Raw genomic sequence first — 22,119 nt, forward strand, 5'->3', positions numbered from 1 at the left:
TAGAAGACAACACCCAGCCCCAGAGGGCCTCATTCACGGTGATCAGTATTGCCCCCCACTTCCCCTGGCCCCTCTGCACCCATGGATTCCTGTGTCCCTGACTGAGAACACATGACTCTTGCCTACTGTAGAGCTCTTTGTTGCACCACCTCTTTCCTACATCCTGAACAAGGAGAAAGGGAGAAGCATCTTCTCTTTCCACTGGGCTCTGTTCCCCGATCCCACCCCCCACCCCCCATGGAACACCTGGATCACTGTTAAATATAAATAGCTGAGAGGTGAGGCCAGCTAGGAGAAGGAGGCAGCAGAGGATGAGATGGTTAGATAGCATCAATGACTCAATGGACATGAGTTTGAGCAAACTCCTTGAGATAGTGGTGGACAGAGGAGCCTGGCCTGCTGCAGTCCGTGGGGTAGCAAAGAGTCAGACACAACACTAAGACACAACTTAGTGACTAAACAACAACAAAGGCCAGCAATTAAGTTTTGTGGCCTCACCAGAATGAGTCAGGTAAGGATTTCATTAAAATATGTATGAACATGCTCCAAGATTACAAATGATAAGTAACTGGAGGGACATTAGATGAATTAAGTTAAATGAAAATTAACTTGTATTTTATAGTACTTTAAAAAGCATAGATTATTTCCTTTAACTACTTGACCATGGACTAGACATAAACTGATGTTAGACCACAAGAAAGAATGTATTGTTTCACTTGCAGATAAATATATTTTTTCATAGTTTCCCTCTAATTTCAGACAAATGTAATGGGCCCTATAATTTTGTCAGTTCAGCAGCAGCCTCATTTCAGGGAACTATCTCCCCATCCCCCATGCCCTTGTCCTTCCCATACTCTGTGCTCTCCATGTGCATATGGCCACCACCAGAGACTGCAGATTGGTGCAATGGGCGTGGCCTTGGCACAGCCCATTGGTCCAGCAGTGGGCGCCCAATCTAAATAGGCCAATCAGAATTCTCCCCCAGGATCTGGGAACTGCAACTGACAAAAGAAGTCAGCCTTTCCCTGGGTGTCTGAAAATGAAGACATGTAAATGCAGAAGCAGTTGGCAGTCTTGTTCCACCATGTGGACTGAGGAATAGAAAATGCCAATCAGCAGAAAGAGTTCAGAGGCAAGAAAAGGAGAACAAATCCTGACAGCCTCTGAGCTCCCACTTCTAGCTGCTCCCAAGGCCTGTCCATATTCCTCTTTTGGATTTCATTGAATCCATGTAGCCTTATAATGAAATTCTTGCTTGGCTTAAACTAGCTTAAGTTGGATTTCTGTTCCTTGCAACCAAAGAGTTTTAACTAATATAAGAATGCAGTCCTATTTCAGTCTCACTTACATGCTAATCTTGAATTCCTTAACCATTTTACTTTGTGACTTCAGGATGAAAAAAATAAAAGTGAAAATATTTGAGTTAGACTCTGGTACAAATTAGTTCACCATCATTCTCTTGGACTGTTTTTTTTTTTTCCCCTCCCCCACACAACAATCTGGTAGTGTTTTCCTCCATACTGGAATGGATTAATTACAAGATAGACACACAGGGGAATGATTAGGTCAATGGTCTAGCTGTCAATGACAAAAGATGGGATTTTTATGACAGTCACTAAGAATTTGATCTTTCCTAATTTGTCCATTTGTGAGTGCTGTGTGTTCTCTTTTGATGATCTTCCTAACTCAAATGACCTCTGATCTGTAGACCTATCACCAGTCCCCTTGGATACTCCAAATTTGGTGAACCATGCCCACAGCAATGGTCTGTGGTGGGGTCCTTCCTATGGAAGCCAGAATTCGCCTTTTTATTTACAAGGCCTGTCCTAAGAAGATGGCAGGGAGCTGTCCAACCAAGACTCTGTAGAGAAGCTGAACAAGCACAAAACCTCTGCAGGACTAACAGCAATGTTGCCCTAGCCAGGAGCCCTCAACGCTCGTTCACTGCTAGTTAAAATAACAAATGTCAACAACGAATGTGATACCATCCCCATTCACTTTCCCAAAGGTGTGTGTAGAACTAAAGAAGCTCTTGCCTGATATCTAACTAGGCTCTCTCAGGGTTCTCCTATGAAAAAAAATAGAAATTAATCCCAAACCACTGGGCTTGACCAAAGACAAGAGGCATGTGTCTGGCATGTGCGTGGGAAAACATAACCTGATATTAAAAATCCAAAGGCAGGTGGAAGTGCTTACCAGCCTTGCCCATGCCCTCCCTTGTCTAAGTGGGTGTTCCTTGGACCACCATAAGCTTCAGAAACCTGAGTGGCAAATTAGTCACGTCTCTACTCTGATTGGAAAATATTTCCTTGTTATCCGTCCAAGTTTAATCAGCATTTCAGTTAAACAGGTTAAAAATGCCCGAGGAATTCAGAGCTGGAAAGAACCTCAGAGTCATTTGGCCCAAGAGTTTATTTTAAAGATGAAGAAAAAGAAGCCCAGAGAGATACAGTCACTTGTTTTTCAAGAGGCACAGCCAGGGAGCAGAGGGCTGGAGAGCAGCAGGGCATCACCCCCGCGGGCTCCAGGCTCTGAGAACCGAACGCCTTCCGCGCCGCGCTGCTCGCGGACCGCTCTGCACGCGCCCGAGGCCTAGATGGCCAAGAAATCAAGGGCACCGCCTCTTCTAAATTCTCCAGGGAGAAAGTTCCAAGGCGCTGGGGGCCGGTGCGGAGGATTTTCAAAGGCCTGCGGCGGAGCCTGCTCGCAGGGACACGGGCCAGATGTCCTCACGTCCCCTCTGCAGACGCTGGGGCTGCCTGCTGCAGTCCACCCCGCGCGGGCGCACGGCAGCCTCTGCTCCCGCAAGCCCCCGGGCAGCTTCGGAACACACCTAGGGATCCCGCCGGGCGGGCGGGTGGATAGTGCAGGGAAGGCAGGATGGCTGCGAAGGTCAGTCGTCTCCCCTGCTGGCCGCCTTCCTTTCCTGGTCGCTTCCTGTGGCGGCAGAGAAAACAATGAACCTGCGGGGCAGACAGAAGACAGACTGACGCATCTGCACACTCGAAAGAGAGGGTCCAATGGCTAAGCAGCTCGAGTGGGGTCGTGAGAAAACCGTGGGGTTTTCACAGAGCAGGTGGAGTTCACTGCAAATGCACAGGATCTTGCCAATCACTGGAGATGGCACCTTTGTTCGGTTTTCAGAAGTGCAATTCCAGGGGCACTTTTTCCCCTCTTGTAAAAGAGACTGTAAAGACAATTTGTTTAAGCTCAAGACGTGAAACAAACCGGATGCCATGCTTTCTCAGCTTTCTGAGTTAGGGATGACGGTGTAATTTAGCATCACCTGAAGCCAAAATTCACCTGAGTAGAATTAGGAATTGTCAGAGAATCCCCAATCACACTTCTAGAGATGAGTCTGATTCTTCTAGACACACACACACACACACACACACACACACACACACACACACACACAGAAATAGTTATCGGTCTCCTTGGCCCTAATCTCCGACTGAACAATAGATACGCGCCCAGGACAATGTGGGGTTTGGTGCTTCTTTTGGGAGAAGAACTTATAGTATTTCTCCATCCCTATTATTCCCTTCTCTGTGTATGGTTTGTGTGTCAGCTGCTACCTGAACAGAGGTGGCAGTTCCATATAGGTTGGCTTAGAGAAGAAAACTGTTCTCACTCGGGTTCTATAAATTACTCATATTCTCACTTTAATATCAAGTACGATATGTATTAGAGTGCATGGTTTTGGCTAGAATCAATTTGGAAGGCTGTCAAATAAAAAACAAAATAGGAAAATAAATCCAAAGTAAAATTTATGACATGATTTTACTCCCATTACATTCCACTTAACAAATGCATATGTTTTACAATATCTTTAATAATAATTATTAAACATAGTAAAATACTTCCAAACTTGGCTCGTTGCATAATTGTACTTCGAGTGAAAAAAAAAAATTATCTGAAGCCTTGTCAATATGCCACTTCCTCCTCCCCCAGCTTTTAACAGAAGCAGCCTCCAGTGGAATAATCCAAGCTGTGTTCAAGAAGTTGGCAAGTAGGTCCAATTAAATGTGGTTTTACTGTATTCTGGCGTTTGCATATCTTGTTTGCCAAGAAGTAATCTTTGACAAAAAAAAAAAAAAAAAAGAATCTCTACTGGCCCAGACACAGCCTGGATGGTGCAATGCATCACATAACTTTACCCCATGACTAAGATAATCTTTTTTTCTTAAATAGCTGTGGAAAACGTATCATATATCCATCATATTCCTATATGAATCACAAAACACTGTGCTTTATGGAGCCTCTTATATTTATACATGACAATCTGAAATTCATCTTAATAGCTCTGCTTATTTTAATTATTAAACTCAAAGGGGGTTACTTTCAGCCACCTGAGCTTGATGTATTTATTCAGGTGTGCTCCAGTTGGATTATCTGAATGAGGCTCCAAAGGACCCTATTGACTATGAAATGCCGGCTGGTCCAAGCTGCAGTCATCCACACTCACAAACCCAGGGACCTGAAACTCAGGGACAGACATGCTCCTCTGAGTTTTGCCGGGCTGTTCTTTGCTGATGTTTTATACACTCCCATGCCCTTATGCAGGCGCTGACTCTCGTAGCCCCTTCCAGCTAACCCACGCGCTACGTGAACCATCAGCCGTATCCAAAGTCCAGATGGAAAGCTGTCAACAAAGAGACTCCTTCCGCTCTGCCTACTGCATGATTCATCCCTGGCATGAAGACAGGCCGGAGATGGCCCCACCACCTTGACTCCCATAGGTGAGCCAGCCGAAGAGCACAGGTGCCCATTCCTCAGGTCAGCAGGGAGGGATCGGGTCTGAAAATGCCTCTGAACACACAACTTGGCCTTTGTTATCGACCGTCACAAGCTCATTAAAAACACATGCAGAAATGGTTAAACAAAATCCTCTAAACCTTTTACAAAATTGCCAGTCTATTAGAAGGACTGAGCTCACAGCAAACTCTCCCTTCCAATGTGTGCAATGGAGCAGCTAATGTCCTTTGGACTCTTGTCTATGGCACCAAGCAGAGAGAGGTGGGGGGGGGCTTGTTTGTTTTTAGTTCTTGTTGTTGTTTTTTTAACTTTTTTAAAACCAAACTCTTCAATAGTGCAACCCAAAGGACTGTTTTTACCAAACGCGTACTGTTAAAGTCATCGCCTTGTAAAAAAAATCTACGAAAATTATAAAATAAAAAGGGAGATCTGTGTCATTGTATCTGGGAGAGCAAGAAGGAAAAGAGAAGCAGATGACCGTGGCACGAATGCTTTTGTGAGTGGCACTGCATCAAAGAGCGAAGTGGACTCTCTGAATGGGGGTTTTGAAGCCTGTTACGTGGAAAAGTTGGATCGTAAGCTTGATCTGGGCAATATTTACTCAAAGTTTCCTTATAAGGCACAGAGCACTGCATTCCAGCAAGTCGTGGACTTTCACCAGGTGCATCTTCCTCCTAACGGAAGTAGTCGCAAGGAGGCAGTTTGGCCACAGATTTGCAGTGTACCACGATGTGGCTCTAGCAACACATAAAATAGCACATCAGGGATGTGAGGCCTGGGATTGAGACGCTCTGAGCTCTGATCTGGCATGTGCCACCTTCTCCTGGTGAGATCAGTAAGTCATTTAACTCTCTGGGGAAATCATTTTAATATGTGTGCCTCCCTGGGGACTTGCACTTGTTACTTATCATTATATATATTAATCATGCTGGGTTTTTTTTTTAACTTTATGATGCAAGATTAAATATAAGCTGAAGCTTTCAGTCTTGGTCTCTCCAGCCTTAAGAGAAAAATACATCTTCAGCTTAGGGTTTTGGATTAATCAGATAGGAGTTGAAAGGGCTTGGGACATTGGTCCAAAGGAACCGAAAGTACAATGTAAGTTCTGCGAGGGTTAGGGCATACTTACCTACCTGAGACTGTAGGATCTTTTTCATTCCTATGATGCTTGGACTTTCACATATCATGTAGAACTTGCTTATCTCAGGGCCTGCTTAAAACCAGAATAAAGTTGAGACTGTTAGTGCCCAATGAACTTAAATCATAAAAATTCACATTAAAAAAACCCACATTGATAAGAAGGCTTTATGATAAGGAAACTTCACCTTGGCATAAAAAATAATAATCATTATAATACTGAAGTCACTGCAAATGTATATAGCATCTTTTTTTTTTTTTCTGAGAGCTTAATACTTTTGCAAATTCATTTGCACACTATTCTAAGGAAGGAGACAATAAGGGTATTATTTTTCTGGTCTTTCTTACAAGTGGAGAAATCAGGGTGGGGCTGATAGAACTTCACGAACTTTCTCTTAAGCCTTCTTTCCCTAAAGCAGATGATACTGAGAGACAGGGGTGAAAAACATTCCAAGTAGCCAAGGCCAGTTTTCAGATAAGTGGAAAGTTATTCAATTTTCCCCTTTCAGCAGCAAACAAGTTTTGAGGTTCCTGTCTGGCTGCGGCCCTCTGTCATGCATCCATGTTTCTTCTCTTCCTCTTGCACATCCAGCAACAGTTCTGCCAGCCCTGCGCTTACTAGCCTGCAAGTAGCAGTGCCTCGTCGTGGTTGAACTAGTAACATGTTTGGAAACCTAAGCAACCCCTTTCATGACTGGGAGTAGAGAAGGGGGGTGTGTCAGTGGGAAGAATCCTGCCAGGGTCTCAGTTCTTGGGGAGCCCAAGGTAGAGGCGCCAAAATATTTCCTCCACACTCTCAGGAGAGAGTGTTCTACTGTGATAATTTTTTTAATAGTTGATAGGATCGAAGTCAGGAAGAGAAATAGCATAATTCCAATCTTAGGTTCAACTTGTAAATATATATAGCAGACAATGGTAAGTGCAATCATGGTAAATATCTATTAACATATTACAAACTTTACCACTTGGGCATAACCAGAATGTTGAGTTCAGATTCAGACTTGATCAAAGATGTGCCCCGAACAAGGAATTCAGCCACCATGTGCCTCTAAAGAGGAAAAAAAAAAAAAAAACCTCATGTCTAAAATGATAGATAACTAAAGGTTTGGGGAATGTATGAAATGTTTGCAAAGTAGTCTGGACCCTCTTCCCTTCTCTTATGGCCTCACCCGGTACCTGCTCTTCCACTTTTAGGATAAACAAACTGGAAATCACTTTTGCCCTGTCCAGCTCTAAGTGTCTGTGATTTTTAGGAAGGACATGTGATACAGCAATTTGTAAGGGGAGAATATCAGACACACAACACAGGTCTTCAAATAATGGGGAATAATTGGGCTATTCTGGCCATTAGATTTTTGCAATTTGAATAACCAAATTAACTCATTATTTTAAAAGCAACCAGTCCAAATGCAAATTTTAAAATTTAGGATACAGATGTAAGCTGGGAAATGTTTTTGTTTATACGACTTAAGAGTTATGTTATTTTAGGAGAGAGAAAAAATTATACATGTATCATTAAAGAAGAATAACAATATGAAGATTGATTGCCTCATACTTCGAGGGTGTTGTTTGACTGACTTTTAAACAGAAACACTTCAATCATTTAAAATTCTTCCATGCTGGTCAAGCCTACAAACCGCCTGTATTTTGACTAAAGTATTATTTTTACTGCAAGATAAGCACCTTTACAAAGCAAATTGAATAGATGACAAACCCACCCTCCCTCCCCCTTTTGCACATAAGTGATTCTAGTACTGCTTTGAGGCATCCCTCAAGTCAAATAACATAAATAGAATGTGAGAAATTACGTTTTCTAGACTTCACACTTAGTATGAAAAACAAAACTTCATTGTGCCTCAACATATCCTCTCATTTTTTTCTCATAACCTAAGGATTTCATAGAGTTCAATGTGGTTTATTATACTGAGCAACTGAAAATGCCTCAGCTCCTTGGTCCGCAGGCTCTGCCCTTGGATATATGTCTGTGGGTTGCTGGTGCAGAGTGGTAAGCAGGGCCAACCTCAAATGTAGTTTTCATTCAAATGTACTTCAATTTTTTCAAAATGGTAGAAATTCACACATAAAAACAACTTGGTTGAAAAAAGTCCATGGCAATGGTGTCCAAAATTACTCAATGCATAAAATTTGCCCTCTTATAATTAATAAAGGACACTGAGAAAAACAGAGCAGACTATAAAATATGAATTTTAGTTTGTATCTCAACAAAAATAAAAACCTAAAGGGTAGTCCATCTGCCAGCCTTTAGTTTCTTTTCCATTTATTCAATTGCAAGATATTGGGGATACTAAAGAGACCTTAAATTTTACAATAAAGGCATGTGTATAATGTCTATCTTTGAGTATAAACCTATACCATTTCTCCCTCCTGTCATACTTAAGAGACCCTCTTTCTCAAAGGCAGTTAGTTACAGAAATAACCTTATAAATTATTTTCTTGGAATACGGTTTTATGCTCAAATTTCTTCTATTCAATGAGGATTTTAAGTACACAGAGAAACAGCTATAAATGAGAAGAAATGGATTTTTTCCCCTAAAAATGAATAGATGGCATAAACTTCTGTGGCTATGGTTCACAAACAATAAATGTTTTCTTAAATGTTTTTAATTGTCTATTATTGTATCATTGTGCTTTTCTAAAACTTATCCAAATAGATACTCTAGGAACCCTTGTTGCCTGCCTAGTAAAAATACAATAGGCATTTCAGTATTACCAAAGACTCGTTTGCACGACACAGTTCCAAATAAATGATCCACAAAAAAAGGTACATATGTACATACATATAATATGCATATAATTTTTCTGTTTTTAAGAGATTTAGATTAAAAGCTTAAATGCTCCTACTTTGATCACAGATTTCAGAGCAATAGACATATATAACTAAATGTCAGGGTGTTTTGTAATCCCCTCAAAGGTGAAGTGTACACTGAACCAAGGTATGATTTTTTTTTTAATGAGCTGAATATGTCCTTATTTATAGTTTCGAGTAATCTATATTTTAAAATTCTACATGGTTAAGTTTTATTCTTTTAAGCTCTGTCATATCAGAAAGTTAGCTCTGATTTGTCACAGCACACATAAATAAGGTTATGCTATTCTTTCAAATTCAGTATCATTGTACTTACATGATGTGTATTCAAGCAACAAGAGTTAATATAGCCTAAAAAGTTTACAAATATTCAAATACATTTTTCATGTACCACTTCATATTAACTACAAATATACTTTTTACAAATGTGAATATTTAGGCCAATATATCTTTTTAAAAATTCCTATATAGTCATGTTAAGCATGCATGTTGACATTGAGTAAAAGCTACTTGATTTAATGATTAACTACAGAGATTATAATAAACTGTAAATAAATCGCTTCCGTGAATGGACTCTCTATCTGTGTCACATGGCCTCTTAAAGCCACTCTAAATATCCTCACTGAAACTGTTACTGACTAATGTGCTACATTTTAAAGCCAAATTGGGTTTTTGCTCCGCTCATGCCAAAGGAACTAGAGAGAATTGCCTCCTATAGCAAAATGTGAGCTCAACTGCAAACCCATTTCTGAAGACAATTAGAAAGGGTGGGGGGCAGGGACAAGAACCTGAAACTCAAGAAAATTTTAGTTTTGACAGAATCATTTTGCAAACTACCCTTCACATAAACCCAGGAATCGTGATTAGCAGTTAGTAAATGTTCAAATAGAACCAGGAAAGTCAACTAGGTAGTTTATTTCTCTAAAAAAAAAATCAGATTTCTTTCAAGTGCTTGAATATTTAGGATTCTATGAGCCTGAATTATCTAGACAATTAAATCAACAAATTATTTAGTGTAAGCAGACACTTTTAATTGGGCTTAAAAGAGCAACTTTTCAAGTTTCATTTCTATGACCTCACCGTTCCTTGTTACAATGTTTTATATATGGAGTTCAGTTTCTTTCACAAGGAATTACAAACACTAAGATTTTTAACCAGTTTGCAAAATGTTAAAAGTTTCACTTCTAAAATGTCTCTGTAAATAAACTAATATTTCTAAAAACCTCCAGTGTCATCCGTATGATCTGATTGCTTTAGCCCTCTTTTTATATTAAAAAAAATCTAAGGAGTTGGGAAGGCTAGAAATATACTATGTTTCTGTCTACCTAACTACATTGACAAAGTCAAAAGATAAGTGGTTCTACATTTTGGACCAAAGGATCACCTACAAAGATATTTTGCCATGTTTCGGCAGGTCAGAGTAGGACATTTTTAACATAAGGGACAAAATCCTATCAGTGTAATAAATTTGGACTATTAGCCAGAATGAAACTCCTAAAACTTATTTGCTTTTAAAAAATAATTGCTTTCTTTTTAAAATAAAAATGGTATTATTTCTAGTGTTTTCATGTCAAATGACATTAAAGAAAAGGATCGAGTTTTCCAGTCCAGGATTTCAAAATTCACACTTCCTCTACCACTGTACCTTATTAGGAAGTTTCAAACATTGAAATAATTACAATGAAAATTTAGATCAACATCTACAAATTAAAACTAAAATTTGAGTTTCCTATCCAGATGTATGTGAGTTTCCCTCATATTAGAAATGAAAGAATGTTTTAAGCTTTTATAAGAATAAAATGTAGTCATACAATAAATTTTGAGATGGTAAGATTCTTTTAAAAAATCCTTATCCGGTACAATAGGACTTTTAAAGTCAAGTTTTTCTGTTTTGTGTTCTATTGATCAAACTTGGGAGATTCAAGATTCTTTAAGTTGTGTTACTTCTTAGGTTAAGAAAACCAATAGTTTTCTTTGATAACAGTTCAAAATCTTTGTTTTACCTGGAAAAAAATGAGTATTTCAGCCATTTTAATGTGAGCTATTATATAATTTTAATAAAATGTTCACCTTTTCCTAATCTCCCAATAACTTGTTTGTAGATCATGTCTATTGGAAAAAAAAAAAAAAAACCCTCTACTTGATTCACCTATTAATCTGATAGCATAATTAACTAGAAAGGAAATCCAAAACCAGTATCCTTAATATTGGATAGCTCTTGGATATTCCCTAGGGTACACCTTACACACAAAGCTGGGCCCACATTAATCTAGGGCATAATTATCTGAAAGAAACAGATGTTTTCAAAAGTAAATGAAACCCCATATTTAAAGTATACTTATATATCAGCCCAATGTCAAAGGTGAGATCAATTTGAATGGTTTCCAACGTGATTATGTGACAAATTAATCTCCATTTTAAAAAATGTAGTGAATGAACAACTGATTCCTTCACTTATCAAACGTGGTGATTTGTGTAATTTGTTCCAGTTTTGCAAGAAGTGTTTTAAGGAGCTATTTCTTCCAAATTTCATGTCAAAACACTCTTTTTGTAAGTGCATCCAGCTAAGTTTAAAATAATGCTCATTTAAAATTAGATGCTAGTCTGTGGAACTAAATTGTAACTCTCAACATCTAAAAGCTTCGAGACACTCTGACCAGATAGCATAGGAACTGAAGACACAAGTGCTACTCACCCTCCCACCCTGTAACTAACTGCCCAAGAAATTATTTTGTGGAACTCAAATGTGCATTCTCCTTTCATGTCAAACAATGTTTGGTTGGTTAAAACCAAGTGAGTTTCATGTAACTGAAATCCTGTGTCAACCAAAAAAAAAGGGAAAGGTAAGATCCCAAGTAGTAAATTACTGATGGTGCTTTATAATCTTTTGGGATTCCCATCCAAAGGCAACAGGGAACTTAAATATGGTACACTTTCAAGCTCCAGACCTTATATATAATTTCTATTGAAATTAGGAATATTAACCTTACTATAGGTCATTTAATATAAATGTATTTGAGAATAATCATGTAAAACTGTATTTTCATAGGTACCTTTAAGGATAGTGTTATGGACAATTATAAATTATGTAAATCCTGGAAGAGTATGGACAATTATAGATTCCAGAATTTGTAAAAACTCTCAGGTTGGTGCCAGCCTTGCTCACACTTAAAGACAACTGGACCCTCAGCATGTATGAGTTAGTGTTCTGTCAATTCTTTAGGTCAGCCAGCAAATGTTTCTCACCCTGACAAGACCCATCAGGCAAATATGAAGTTGGGACGATCACAAAAATTAGGGAACAGTTTTTTAAATGGTTGCATGTACTCAATCACATTTTAAAGTTAAAACTTAAGAATTAAAACCTGAGAACTTTTGACTTCTCCCAGCAACAAAGAGGATGTATACAGCTATTCTTGAACAATCAAATGCCTGCTAATTCAATTGCCTAAAATTCCAGTCATTAGCCAAGCAGTTTTCCAAATTAAGACATCCGGTCTCCTACAATTTTCCACTTAAGCCAGAACACAGAAAAATAGATTTGACCAATCAACTTAAGATTACCCATGAAAATGTGACTTATGGTATATGGATTAGTAGTTGTACAGTGTATTATGAAAAATCTATGCTGCCATCTTCACGTTCCTGATTCAGGTTGTAGAAAATGGGTCACATTTTTTTAAATGTGCATTTAGTATTTTCTTAAATGACTAGAAGCAAAATGTTTGAACACTTCTGAGTGATTTAAAGTAATCTAATAATTCATAAACTCTGAATACTAAAAATAAAAGATGCCATGTATGATACATATTTAGGATCTATATAGTACATAATCACAATTTTGAAAACACACAAAAATTCTCAGTTCATATAATTTATTGCAGTTAGCACACAGTTTAAAAATTCACCAACACACCAATAGTACAAAACTAAACAGCATTATAAGTTATTCCCCCCTCAGGAAAATAAAACATACTATGATTGTCAAAGCTAGATGTCAGTCTAAGTTTTAGAACAAAGGAAGAATGTGAAACTAATAAAAGGAAAAAGCAATCACTCACAATGACCACAAAAAGAAAATCCAAAAGAAAGTCCGTTTTCTCACAGACATTGATTGTCTTCTCTAAATTAATAAAAATTATCTTAACATAAACTGTACTTTAAAAAAACTAGAAACTCTTCAAGTAACTAAAGATAATGCTCCAAGGCCATTTTCACAGCTTTTTTTGTTTGTTTGTTTGCTTTAAATGCCATTACAGCCAAATTAACACACATTTGACCAAATATTTCCAAAACAGTCCAGCAACACACAATGGAGTTTTCCATTCAGTATCTTAAGCACAAAAATAGGCTATGTTTACAGTAGTTAAGGCGATCAAATTTTAAACAAAAGCAATTTAAAAAAAAAAAAAAGGGAAAAACAGCAAACGTTTTCCATGCTACTCCCATAGACCTTATTTGTAAGTGCAAGACAGGAAAACAAACACTGTGCAAAATGCTTTTGCCCTGTGTGCTGGTCATTAAAACCACACGTTGGGCTGCAGCCTCTGCTGCCGCGATACACATAGTCTACTAACCCCCTTCCCCGTGTCAATCAAGGCAGTCCAGTCCATTCAGCCTGGGGCTTTTTCAGTCCATAGAATCTTTTCATGAGTTGGGGGTGTGGGGGGGACGGGGTAAGGGATGGAGGGAGGAAGGGAGGGGAAACGAAGGAGAGAAAAAGAAAAGGGGAAGAAAAAAAAGAGAATGACCTATTGTCAATTTGTGCAGTAGTTACTCTAAAACGCTCAACTGGGTAAATGTGTACGTCTAAACTTGGAGCTGGCCTGGGTTTGTGCAATTAGAAGTTTTGTTATAAATGCACACTGCACATGCAGATCTTTAAGCCATTTGTAAACATTTATATTTTCCTTGTTATGTAGCGAAGTTATCAATTTGCAGCTTAAGTTTTTATTCAGCTTAACAGTTTCAACTTAAAGACAGTGGGAAAGTCAATTTAAATTATATAAAATAAAAATAAAAACAGTGCATTAACGTTCTTCATAACACCAGGGTTTTTTTTTTTTTTTCCAAATGGTGCTATTTCTCTAAGGAAATTAAATAATTTTAAACTCACTCATTAAAGTTATACAATGCAAACAAAGACAAAAAATATATTGAAACTCATGCATTTCTGTAGCGTTAATATTTACTTTTCAAGACTCAACTAAGAGCATCAACACAACCTGTCAAGTCCTTTGACACCCCCCCCAGCCCATGTAATCAATTACAGTATACAATAACAGTAATTCACATTTTTCAACACACAGTTCAACACTGCTGAAGCTGCAATATCCTTTTTCATCCCAAGCAAACCTTCACAAAGACAGCGTCCCAGTGATCCCAGTGTACTTTCAGAATTTCTCTCATTGGGAACCGTCAGAAAACCAGAAGTTGCCACAGAAAGTTTTAAGTCAACTGCTTGTTTAAAAATAGATAATCCAGCATTTCAGAAATTTTCCATTTGGGTCTAAAAGCATTCAGGTTTCCAACAGCCAGAAAAGATTCATGCAATTTGAGACATATAAAGAGGCTAATAAAACTGGAGGGAATTTCTACTTTAAAAAAAAGAAAAAGTGGGAAAAAGGAGAGAGCTCAAGACACCGCAGTGCTGACAAAACAGACCCTATGAAAGCATTTTGTGATAGGACGATTTGTTTCAAAGGTTCTTATTGGCTTACTTCCCCTACCCCCTGGAAAGAAAGGAAGAAAAAAACACCTCTCTATTCTCCGACTTGCTCTAAAGTTTCTTTAATCAGGATGCTAAATTAGTGAGATTCTCATGCTATTCTAAAGTGCAAAAACAAGTTAATATCCCAACCTTTCAGTTCCAGGAAACGAGACTGCTTTTAGACCGTACCACAACTATATAGAGATCTATTTATATATAGGTATATATATATTATTTATATATATATATATATAAAATTATTTCCAGAGTTCTTGAGAGCTATCTTCTAAGGTCCAGTCTCTGACCGCGGGCAGGCTCAGCGCCTCGCTTTTGACCGACAAGGAGTTCACCAACTCACAGTGGAACTTGCGGATGTGCCGGTACAGGTCCCCGGACTGCGTGAACCTGCGCTCGCACCACTTGCAGGCGTGCGGCTTCTCGCGCGTGTGCACCACGGCGTGGCGGCTCAGGTTGTGCGAGTACTGGAAGCTCTTGCCGCACTGCGTGCACGTGTAGGGCTTCTCGCCCGAGTGAGTCCTCTCGTGGCGCTTCAGGGTGTACATGCAGGAGAACGTCTTCCCGCACAGCGAGCAGGTGGGCACGTTGACGTCGGCGGCCGGCTTGCTGCGCAGGCCGTCCTGCTCGCGGAAGTGCGTGCTCAGGTGGATCTGCAGGATGTGCGGGCTGGGGAAGACCTTGTTGCACAGGGGGCACATGAAGATCTGGCCGGCCGGGCTCAGGATGTTGGAGACGTAGGGCAGCAGGCTGCTCTCCATGCCGCCCTCCACCTGGACCCGCTCGCTCTCGGGGGTCATCATCTCGTCGTCGCTGGCTTTGTCCTCCCGCTCCAGCTCCCTCAGGACCGAGTCCTCCCTCAGAGGAGCCAGATGGGCCGGCTCATACTGTACCCTGTTATTAGTGCTCACACTCTCTTTCACAGTGCTATGTTCCATGTCATAGTCATTAGTGCCAACATCACTCTCATCACAGGAAGCCTCTTTCTCCACCTTCACCTGCACCAGGTTGCTTCTCAGCACGTCCTGTGAAGAGAAATAAGAGCTGTTCAGATTTTCAACTCCTGAAAGGCTGGACTTGACAGACAGGTCCAGCACACAGTCAACATCTGCCGAATCCCTCACGGAGGTGACAGACCTCTGGGACAAAGACTCTGTTGAGCTGCAGGGGCTGGCTACTGTTTTTCCAGCTGCTGTGGCGTGTGGCTCTGCCTCTCCGCCAGCCTGGGGGATGCCTGCTGAGTCCGAGGGCAATCGCATCCACATGTTCCCAGGCTCGGCCGCCAAGTCCCTTTTGCTGGGCAAGATGTTCAGTTTTTCATCTTCCCCTTCATCTTCATCACTGGGCAAATCGCCTGCCATGTGGCTGCTGCCATCCGAGAGGCTCTCGACTTTGTCCGAACAACTTGAAGCATCTTCTTCCTTTTTGGTGCTGTCTGCCTCCGTGGTGGCTTTCTCTTTCAGCTTCTTTTTGCAGACTTTGACAATGTCATACATGTGGAGATAACTGGCAGCTGCTAGCACGTCTTCAATGGGCAAGTCTTTGAACTGGAGTTTCCCTTCATACATGAATTCAAGCAGGAGAGCGAAGGCTGGGGCTGTAACAATGTCGCTGTTCAGATGAACAATGTCTCTTTTGTCCAGCTGGTCCTTGTAAAAGAGGTGGAAATACATGCTGCATGAAGCCAGTACAGCTCGGTGCGCTCGGAACTGGGCATCTCCCACCAGAACAGTGCAGTCACAAAGAAAACCCTGATGTCTCTGCTCGCTCAGACACTGAAGCAAATGTCTACTATGGTCTGGAAACTCCATACTGTCTTCATAACCTGGGAAGAGAGAAATTTCTCATGAGAGTCTGGTTAGGAACAACTTTTCAATGCTCTAGTCCCCACTTAAAAAAAAAAAAATCAGCTTGGGCCTCGGAGGTACATGTCCCTGAATTTTAATCAGGCTTATGACCCAAGCACTACCAAATCACACACTCACACACACAAAACCAAGTGTGAGAAGAAAAATGTACGCTTTCGAAACTTTTTACTCCAGCCAAACAGTCTCTGATGTGTCTTGAACTTTTAGTCAAGTTTTAAAAGTCTTCATTTCAATACAGTCTCTTACTGAGAGTAAGAATTTAGGTCTCTTTCAGAAGAAATTTAACTAACTCTAATCATCAAATTATGTCCTACAAAACCTACAAAATAGCTTTATTTTCAAAGGGAACAACTCAAATAATGAACAAAGAAAAGTCGCAAACACATTCTGGAAGATTCAGAAAACTTGTTCAACCATCCTTTTGTATTACTTTTGATACCTGACTGCACTTAGAAAGCGCGATTTAAACACACACATTTGGCTGAATCAAGGGAAAAAAAAAAAATCAAACCGCATAATTAGTCCAGAAATCAGCAAACAACTTACTTTTAAAGTCAGAGTGTTAAAACAACAAAAGCCCTGTGTATAAAAACAGATGTTAATGCCTTAAGATTTGCAGGTATAGCACACATGTACGAGATCAGAAGGAACTACATGAACAGATGGAAAAGATCATCCTTACTATGAACAAATCCAAATTTTTTTTTATGAATTGAGAAAAGAAATGGTTGTATTTCTTTGTAAAATCTGTACATTTAGAATATTAAAAACCAGAAGGGCTTTATTTAACTCTGAAAATTCTCATCTAAACTTTGATCTGTTGCATAGCAAAATGAGTTCTATATTAAAATTAATACAAACTTTTAAATAAAGGCGTATTACATTTAAATGAAACTCAAAAGCTGTACAGGTTCGACATACCAAAAAAAGCCTTGCTAGTAAAAGAGAAACTATTTTTTTTTTTTTTTACTCTGCCATACCTCAGTCAACCGAAAATACTTTGTTTCAACATAACTTGATATATTCTGTTTTCCCAATAGCCTTTATTCTTTCAAATGTGCGTTGTTGCCCTTATTTTCTGGTGAAAAGGGTAAAATGGAGGAGGGGAGACGCAGATGTACAAAGGGTCAAAATTCAACTGCAAAATTCAACTCCTTAAAAATAAAGAAAGCCCGACTTCCCCTTTCCTATGACTAGAAGCAAGGTTCCACATCACCCAGCTCAAAAAATGCATTTGGGGAACGGATACATATTAATTTAATATTTAAAAATTACTTCCCTGCTGCTTCTACACTTTGCCCAAGATGAACTAAAACTTTCAGCCTAACCCAATACATTCTGCAAGATGCCACTGCTAGAATAAACCAAGATTTACAATACAATCACTTTAAGTGCCCCACAGCTAACATCAATCCTAATCCTTGAGAGGGCTAAAAATAAAGATTGGAGGGCAGCTCACAAGGTAGCCGTGATCAAATTAGGAGGCTGAGAGGACAGAGAGGGACGAAGAAGGAAGCTTATAAACATCTGATCCAGCTGACTGTGGCCATATGGCAGCTGCTGCCCAGATAAAGAGATTAAGAATAGAGGAGTGCGATTACAGCTGTCTGGCCAATTCAGGCAGCTCAAATCTACAAGTTCTAAATTAGTCGCTAACACAAAAACTCCTGCAAATAATTATCGTTATGCTGAAATAAAAGATCTCTTAAGTATATATTTGAGAGAGAAATGAGGAAACCAGTCAAACTATTCTCCTGGGGACAAAAGTTTTTTTTTTTTTCCTTTTCTTTTAAAAAAACCCTTCGGTTTCAAAAGCACTACAGCTGTATGTTTCAGTAAGTAGTGCTGCTGAATGTTTTGGAGAATAAAGTTTCACAGTGGAATTAATTACACAACAATCTAGCTTCTTAACTAGAATAATCTTCTCATATAAGTTTGAATGCTGGATTCCAAACAGTTTACTGTTTCTCCCCCCCACCACTCCAAAAGCAAAAGGAATCTAAATAGCAGTGAACAACAACAAAAAAGCATTTTAATCCGAAGTGATCTCAAAAAGAAGTATTTCAAAGCCTTTCTTAACATCTCAAAACTTGAAATATTCTGTAAAGTTCTTTACCGCTCAAACAAAAAGGGATAAAAATTAAAACTAAACAAGCCCAAGACTTTCAATGCCAATAAGATGTTCATTTTATCCTCAATTCCACATTTTACCCCTAAACTGGATTAGAAAAGTAATGTGATTTTTTTTTAAATTAAATAAACAAAACACCAAAACAGAAATATGCTCAATCTAATCTCTTGCTACTCCTACCTTTAGGACACATAAACCTGATTAAGTCTTTTCCTCTGAGTCTCGCTGGCTCCAGGTCTGTTACATCGGTGGAAAAAAAGCAGACTAAGAGAGACAGATGCAAAGTGGAGATGATGTTAGAGAGGAATGAGATACCTTCTCCACCACAGATCCGCACACACTAACTCCCTGTCTGTGTGTTAGAATAAAAGGCTGAGGGATGGCAGGCTGTCAGCTGCTCTGACATCATGTTCAGATGGAAATGCTACCTCCAGCTGTGCTCCTTTTAATGCCATATGCTACTCCTCTACACTCCTGCCACCAGCTTTTTCTTAGGAGAACTTTTCTCTTCTGTTAGTATAAACAAAATACTTCAAAGTCTCCCTTTTTCCCCCCAAACTTTCTAACAGAAGAAATTGAAAAACTCAGCATATGGAGTTCTACTGTATTTATGGAATAGCAACACTTCTGTCTTAAGTTGGTGGACTGGCTTACATACTGACAGCACACTCTTGCCACGGTGCTATTCAGGAAATCCAGATTCACTTTTATTCAACTCCAACATTTAGTTTCAAAGGCAGCTTAGGGATATTTTTAAACCAACCCATTTGACATCTCCAGTCCCATTTCAACATTATTACGGCACTTTAATTTCTTTTTCTCTGCGGAGAGAATGGTATACATGTCTCAGGATGTTGGAAGACTATTCAGAACTATGACTTCAACCTGGTTCTCGTTATTTCACCCTTACATAACTACTTATCTAAAACTACCTTCTCAGTAAAATTTCTCACACTGCCAGTTAATGCAAATTTCAACTCTCAGTATCAACAAGCTGAAACTGCACTTTCTGAAATCCTGGAAAGTACTTCAATGAGACAAATTAATAAACTGACAACCTGCTACAGCCACCTGAAATGATTGCTGCATCTGGGTATCTGATCCGACTTTCACCTCAGAAAGAGCAGAACTTTGTCTTCCCCTTGATCTGTGTCCCATAACAATCTTTTTTTGGGTCACTCTGTAATGTTCATGATCACAAGAAAACCTTTCAGGGAGAAAGGGGAAAGGGGTGGGGGAACCTAGGTCTAGCAAGTTAGAACTTTTTTAGCTACATGTGCGGGTCTTTTCGAATGGCTGATGAAACTGTAAAGCAACCCGGGCTGGCCCGACGGGTGCCCTGAAAGGGGCTGCGACATCTGTGAATGTCAAATACGTCTGCACAGGCTCCTGTGGGGGTGAGGAACAGAAAAGGCTCTGGGGCCTGAGGCGCCAAGTGTCACAGTCCTAGTGATAACCACTCTGTTCTCATTAGAAAAACCATGGCCAAGAGTTAAAGAGTAACAAAGGCCAAGTTTCTCTCTCCCGTGCTTCTTGCTTTCCCAAAGTCACAAACCCAACTTTCTCTAACTTCGCGATGAATGACATAATTATGAATGCTTATTTCAGGAGGCACTCTTTGGAGATAAAATTCCTCAGCCACACCACCTATTCTGCACAAATGCCCTCGCCTCATTCCCATATATCAGACATTAATCACCCCATTTACCCAGTGGGGTGGGGGGTGGGGGGGCGAGTGACAGTTTAATGAGTCCCGAGCACCGCAATGGGCCAGCGACTCCCACTCCACAAATCAACCTCTTTGCGCCTCGCAGCCGCGGGTCCGTAGAGGGTTTTGTGAGGCCGGGTTTTGTTTTTCAAGGAGGTGGGGGCAGGGGTGCGGAGCGGGGAGGCGGCGGGGGTGGGGGTGGGAAGCAATGCAAATTTTTACGTAGTTGGCTGTGCATAAAACACTAGGGGAAAGAGGAAGGTTAAACCACAGGGAAGGAGGTGGAGGGCGTAGAGCCGGTGCAGCAGGAAAACACCTTAAACAACAGACGAGAAAACAGACCCGGGTCACGGCAACAACAAAAGAAAAGTCGTAAGAAGCCGGGGGAGGGTGGCTGCTACCGCTTCCCCGCCGCCACGGCGAGAGCCCCCGGCAACTGCCCCAGCCCGGGAGGGGCCTCCCCGCGGGCGCCGCCGCAGCTGCAAGGGTCCCCGGAGCCGCGGCCGTCCCGGCGCCGTGCAGCTGCACCGCTCCCAAGCCCCCGCCCCGCGCCCCCCGCCCCCGAGAGGCGCCGCCGCAGCTGCACCGGCCGGAGCGCGCCCCGCGCCGCAGCTGCACCGGCCGCACCCCGCCCGACCCGCAGCTGCGGCGGCCCGGCCCCGCACCCGGCCCCTGCTGCGGCGGTGACCCCCGCCACCCCTAGCTCCACCCGCACAAACTAACTCCACTCGCGGGGCCCGGTCGCCCGCCCCCCTGCTCGCACTGCCCCGCCGGCCGGGGCCGCACAGCCGGCGCCCCGCCCGCCAGGGCCCCGGGCGCGGAGGGGGCGCCGGGTCGGGGCCGGGGGCCGGCGCCGGGACTCACACGGAGCGGCCCTAAGTCACCGCGTCCCCGCCGCCGCCGTGTCCTCCGCCTCCCGGCCGCCGCTGCCGCCGCTGCCGGACTTGGTGGGCTTCCTCCTCCGCGGGCCCCCCCTCCCTCCCTCCCGGCCCCCCCGCCCCCCAATCCCGGCTCCGTCGCCCGCTCCCCCTGCCCCCTCCCTCCCTCCCGCCCACCCCCTCTGGCAGCCGGAGGAGCGCGGCGGAGCGAAGAGGCCCCACTCTCAACGGCTCCCCATGGCAGCAGCCCAGCGGCGGCCGCAGCCTGCCAGACACAGCGAGGGAGCGAGCGAGCGAGGAGCGAGCGCGGAGCCCGGGCCGGGGGGCGGGCGGGCGGGGGGGGGGGCAAGGGGGAGGGGCGGGGGACGCACCACGCACGCACGCGGCGGCGCCGGCCAGATGTTCCCCCCCACCACCCGCGCGCCTCCCTCCCTCCCGGCGCTGGGCTGCTGCGATTGACCGAAAGCGGCCGGACCGGGTTCCCCGCCCGCCTCCAGCACGCAGTCTCCTCCAATAGGAGGGCGGCTTTTCAGGAGGGCGGAGGCAGTGGCGGGCAATCGTCGGACTGACAAGAGGGCCCAGCCAATGGGAAAGGCGAACTGAAGCTGCCGCTCGCGCGTGCCAATCGCAAACAGAAACTGTTGGGATGGGCGGGTCCGGGCGGGGCTGGTAGCAAGGCGGTGCAGGCGGAGTCGTCGGGCGGGCGCAGCGGCGGTGGCGGCAGCGGCGCCCCTCTGGGGGACTTGGCCGTGAGAAAGTGAAAGGAGCCCGCGGGCGGCGGCGACAGCTGCGCTGGGAGGGGCTTGTTTCCAGGCTAGGAGGCCTCGCGCGCTCTGGGCGAGCGGAGCGAGCTTTTCGGTGTGCGCCTTGACAACCGTAAATACACTTTTAAGCGAAGTGGGGCTGGGCTGCTTGAAGTTACGGAGGTATCCGCGGAGGCAGGGCGCCCGGGACACACATGACCTAAGTCCGGCATTAGGTGGCTTCCTCTACTCTGGCTGCTGTGGGTGGCGACGCCCAGGCCCTCGTGTCCCAGAGCGCAGAGGGTAGGACTAAGGGACGTCCTCGCTCCGTCTGGCGCTGCCCC

General features: G+C 42.6%; 1 protein-coding gene across 4 annotated transcripts; it reads right to left on the reverse strand.

Annotated features, from left to right (window-relative positions):
• Positions 1-12,580: 12,580 nt before the first annotated feature.
• On the reverse strand, positions 12,581-21,106 carry ZBTB18 (zinc finger and BTB domain containing 18). 4 transcript variants are annotated; one of them, XM_061382481.1, is made up of 3 exons: positions 21,019-21,106; positions 18,627-18,710; positions 12,581-16,272 (listed from the first exon to the last, which is right to left on the reverse strand). In XM_061382481.1, exons 2-3 carry the CDS (start codon positions 18,637-18,639, stop codon positions 14,690-14,692), a joined length of 1,596 nt encoding a protein of 531 aa, XP_061238465.1. In that variant the 5' UTR covers positions 18,640-18,710; positions 21,019-21,106; the 3' UTR covers positions 12,581-14,689. The 4 variants fall into 4 exon arrangements, with proteins under 4 accessions (XP_061238465.1, XP_061238466.1, XP_061238463.1 ...); XM_061382483.1 differs by lacking the exon at positions 21,019-21,106 and having other exon boundaries at positions 15,384-15,472; positions 15,585-16,272; positions 18,627-20,636; XM_061382482.1 differs by lacking the exon at positions 18,627-18,710.
• Positions 21,107-22,119: the final 1,013 nt, after the last annotated feature.

Source organism: Bos javanicus, chromosome 16 (assembly GCF_032452875.1).
Source record: "Bos javanicus breed banteng chromosome 16, ARS-OSU_banteng_1.0, whole genome shotgun sequence".
Classification (NCBI taxonomy): Eukaryota; Metazoa; Chordata; class Mammalia; order Artiodactyla; family Bovidae; genus Bos; species Bos javanicus.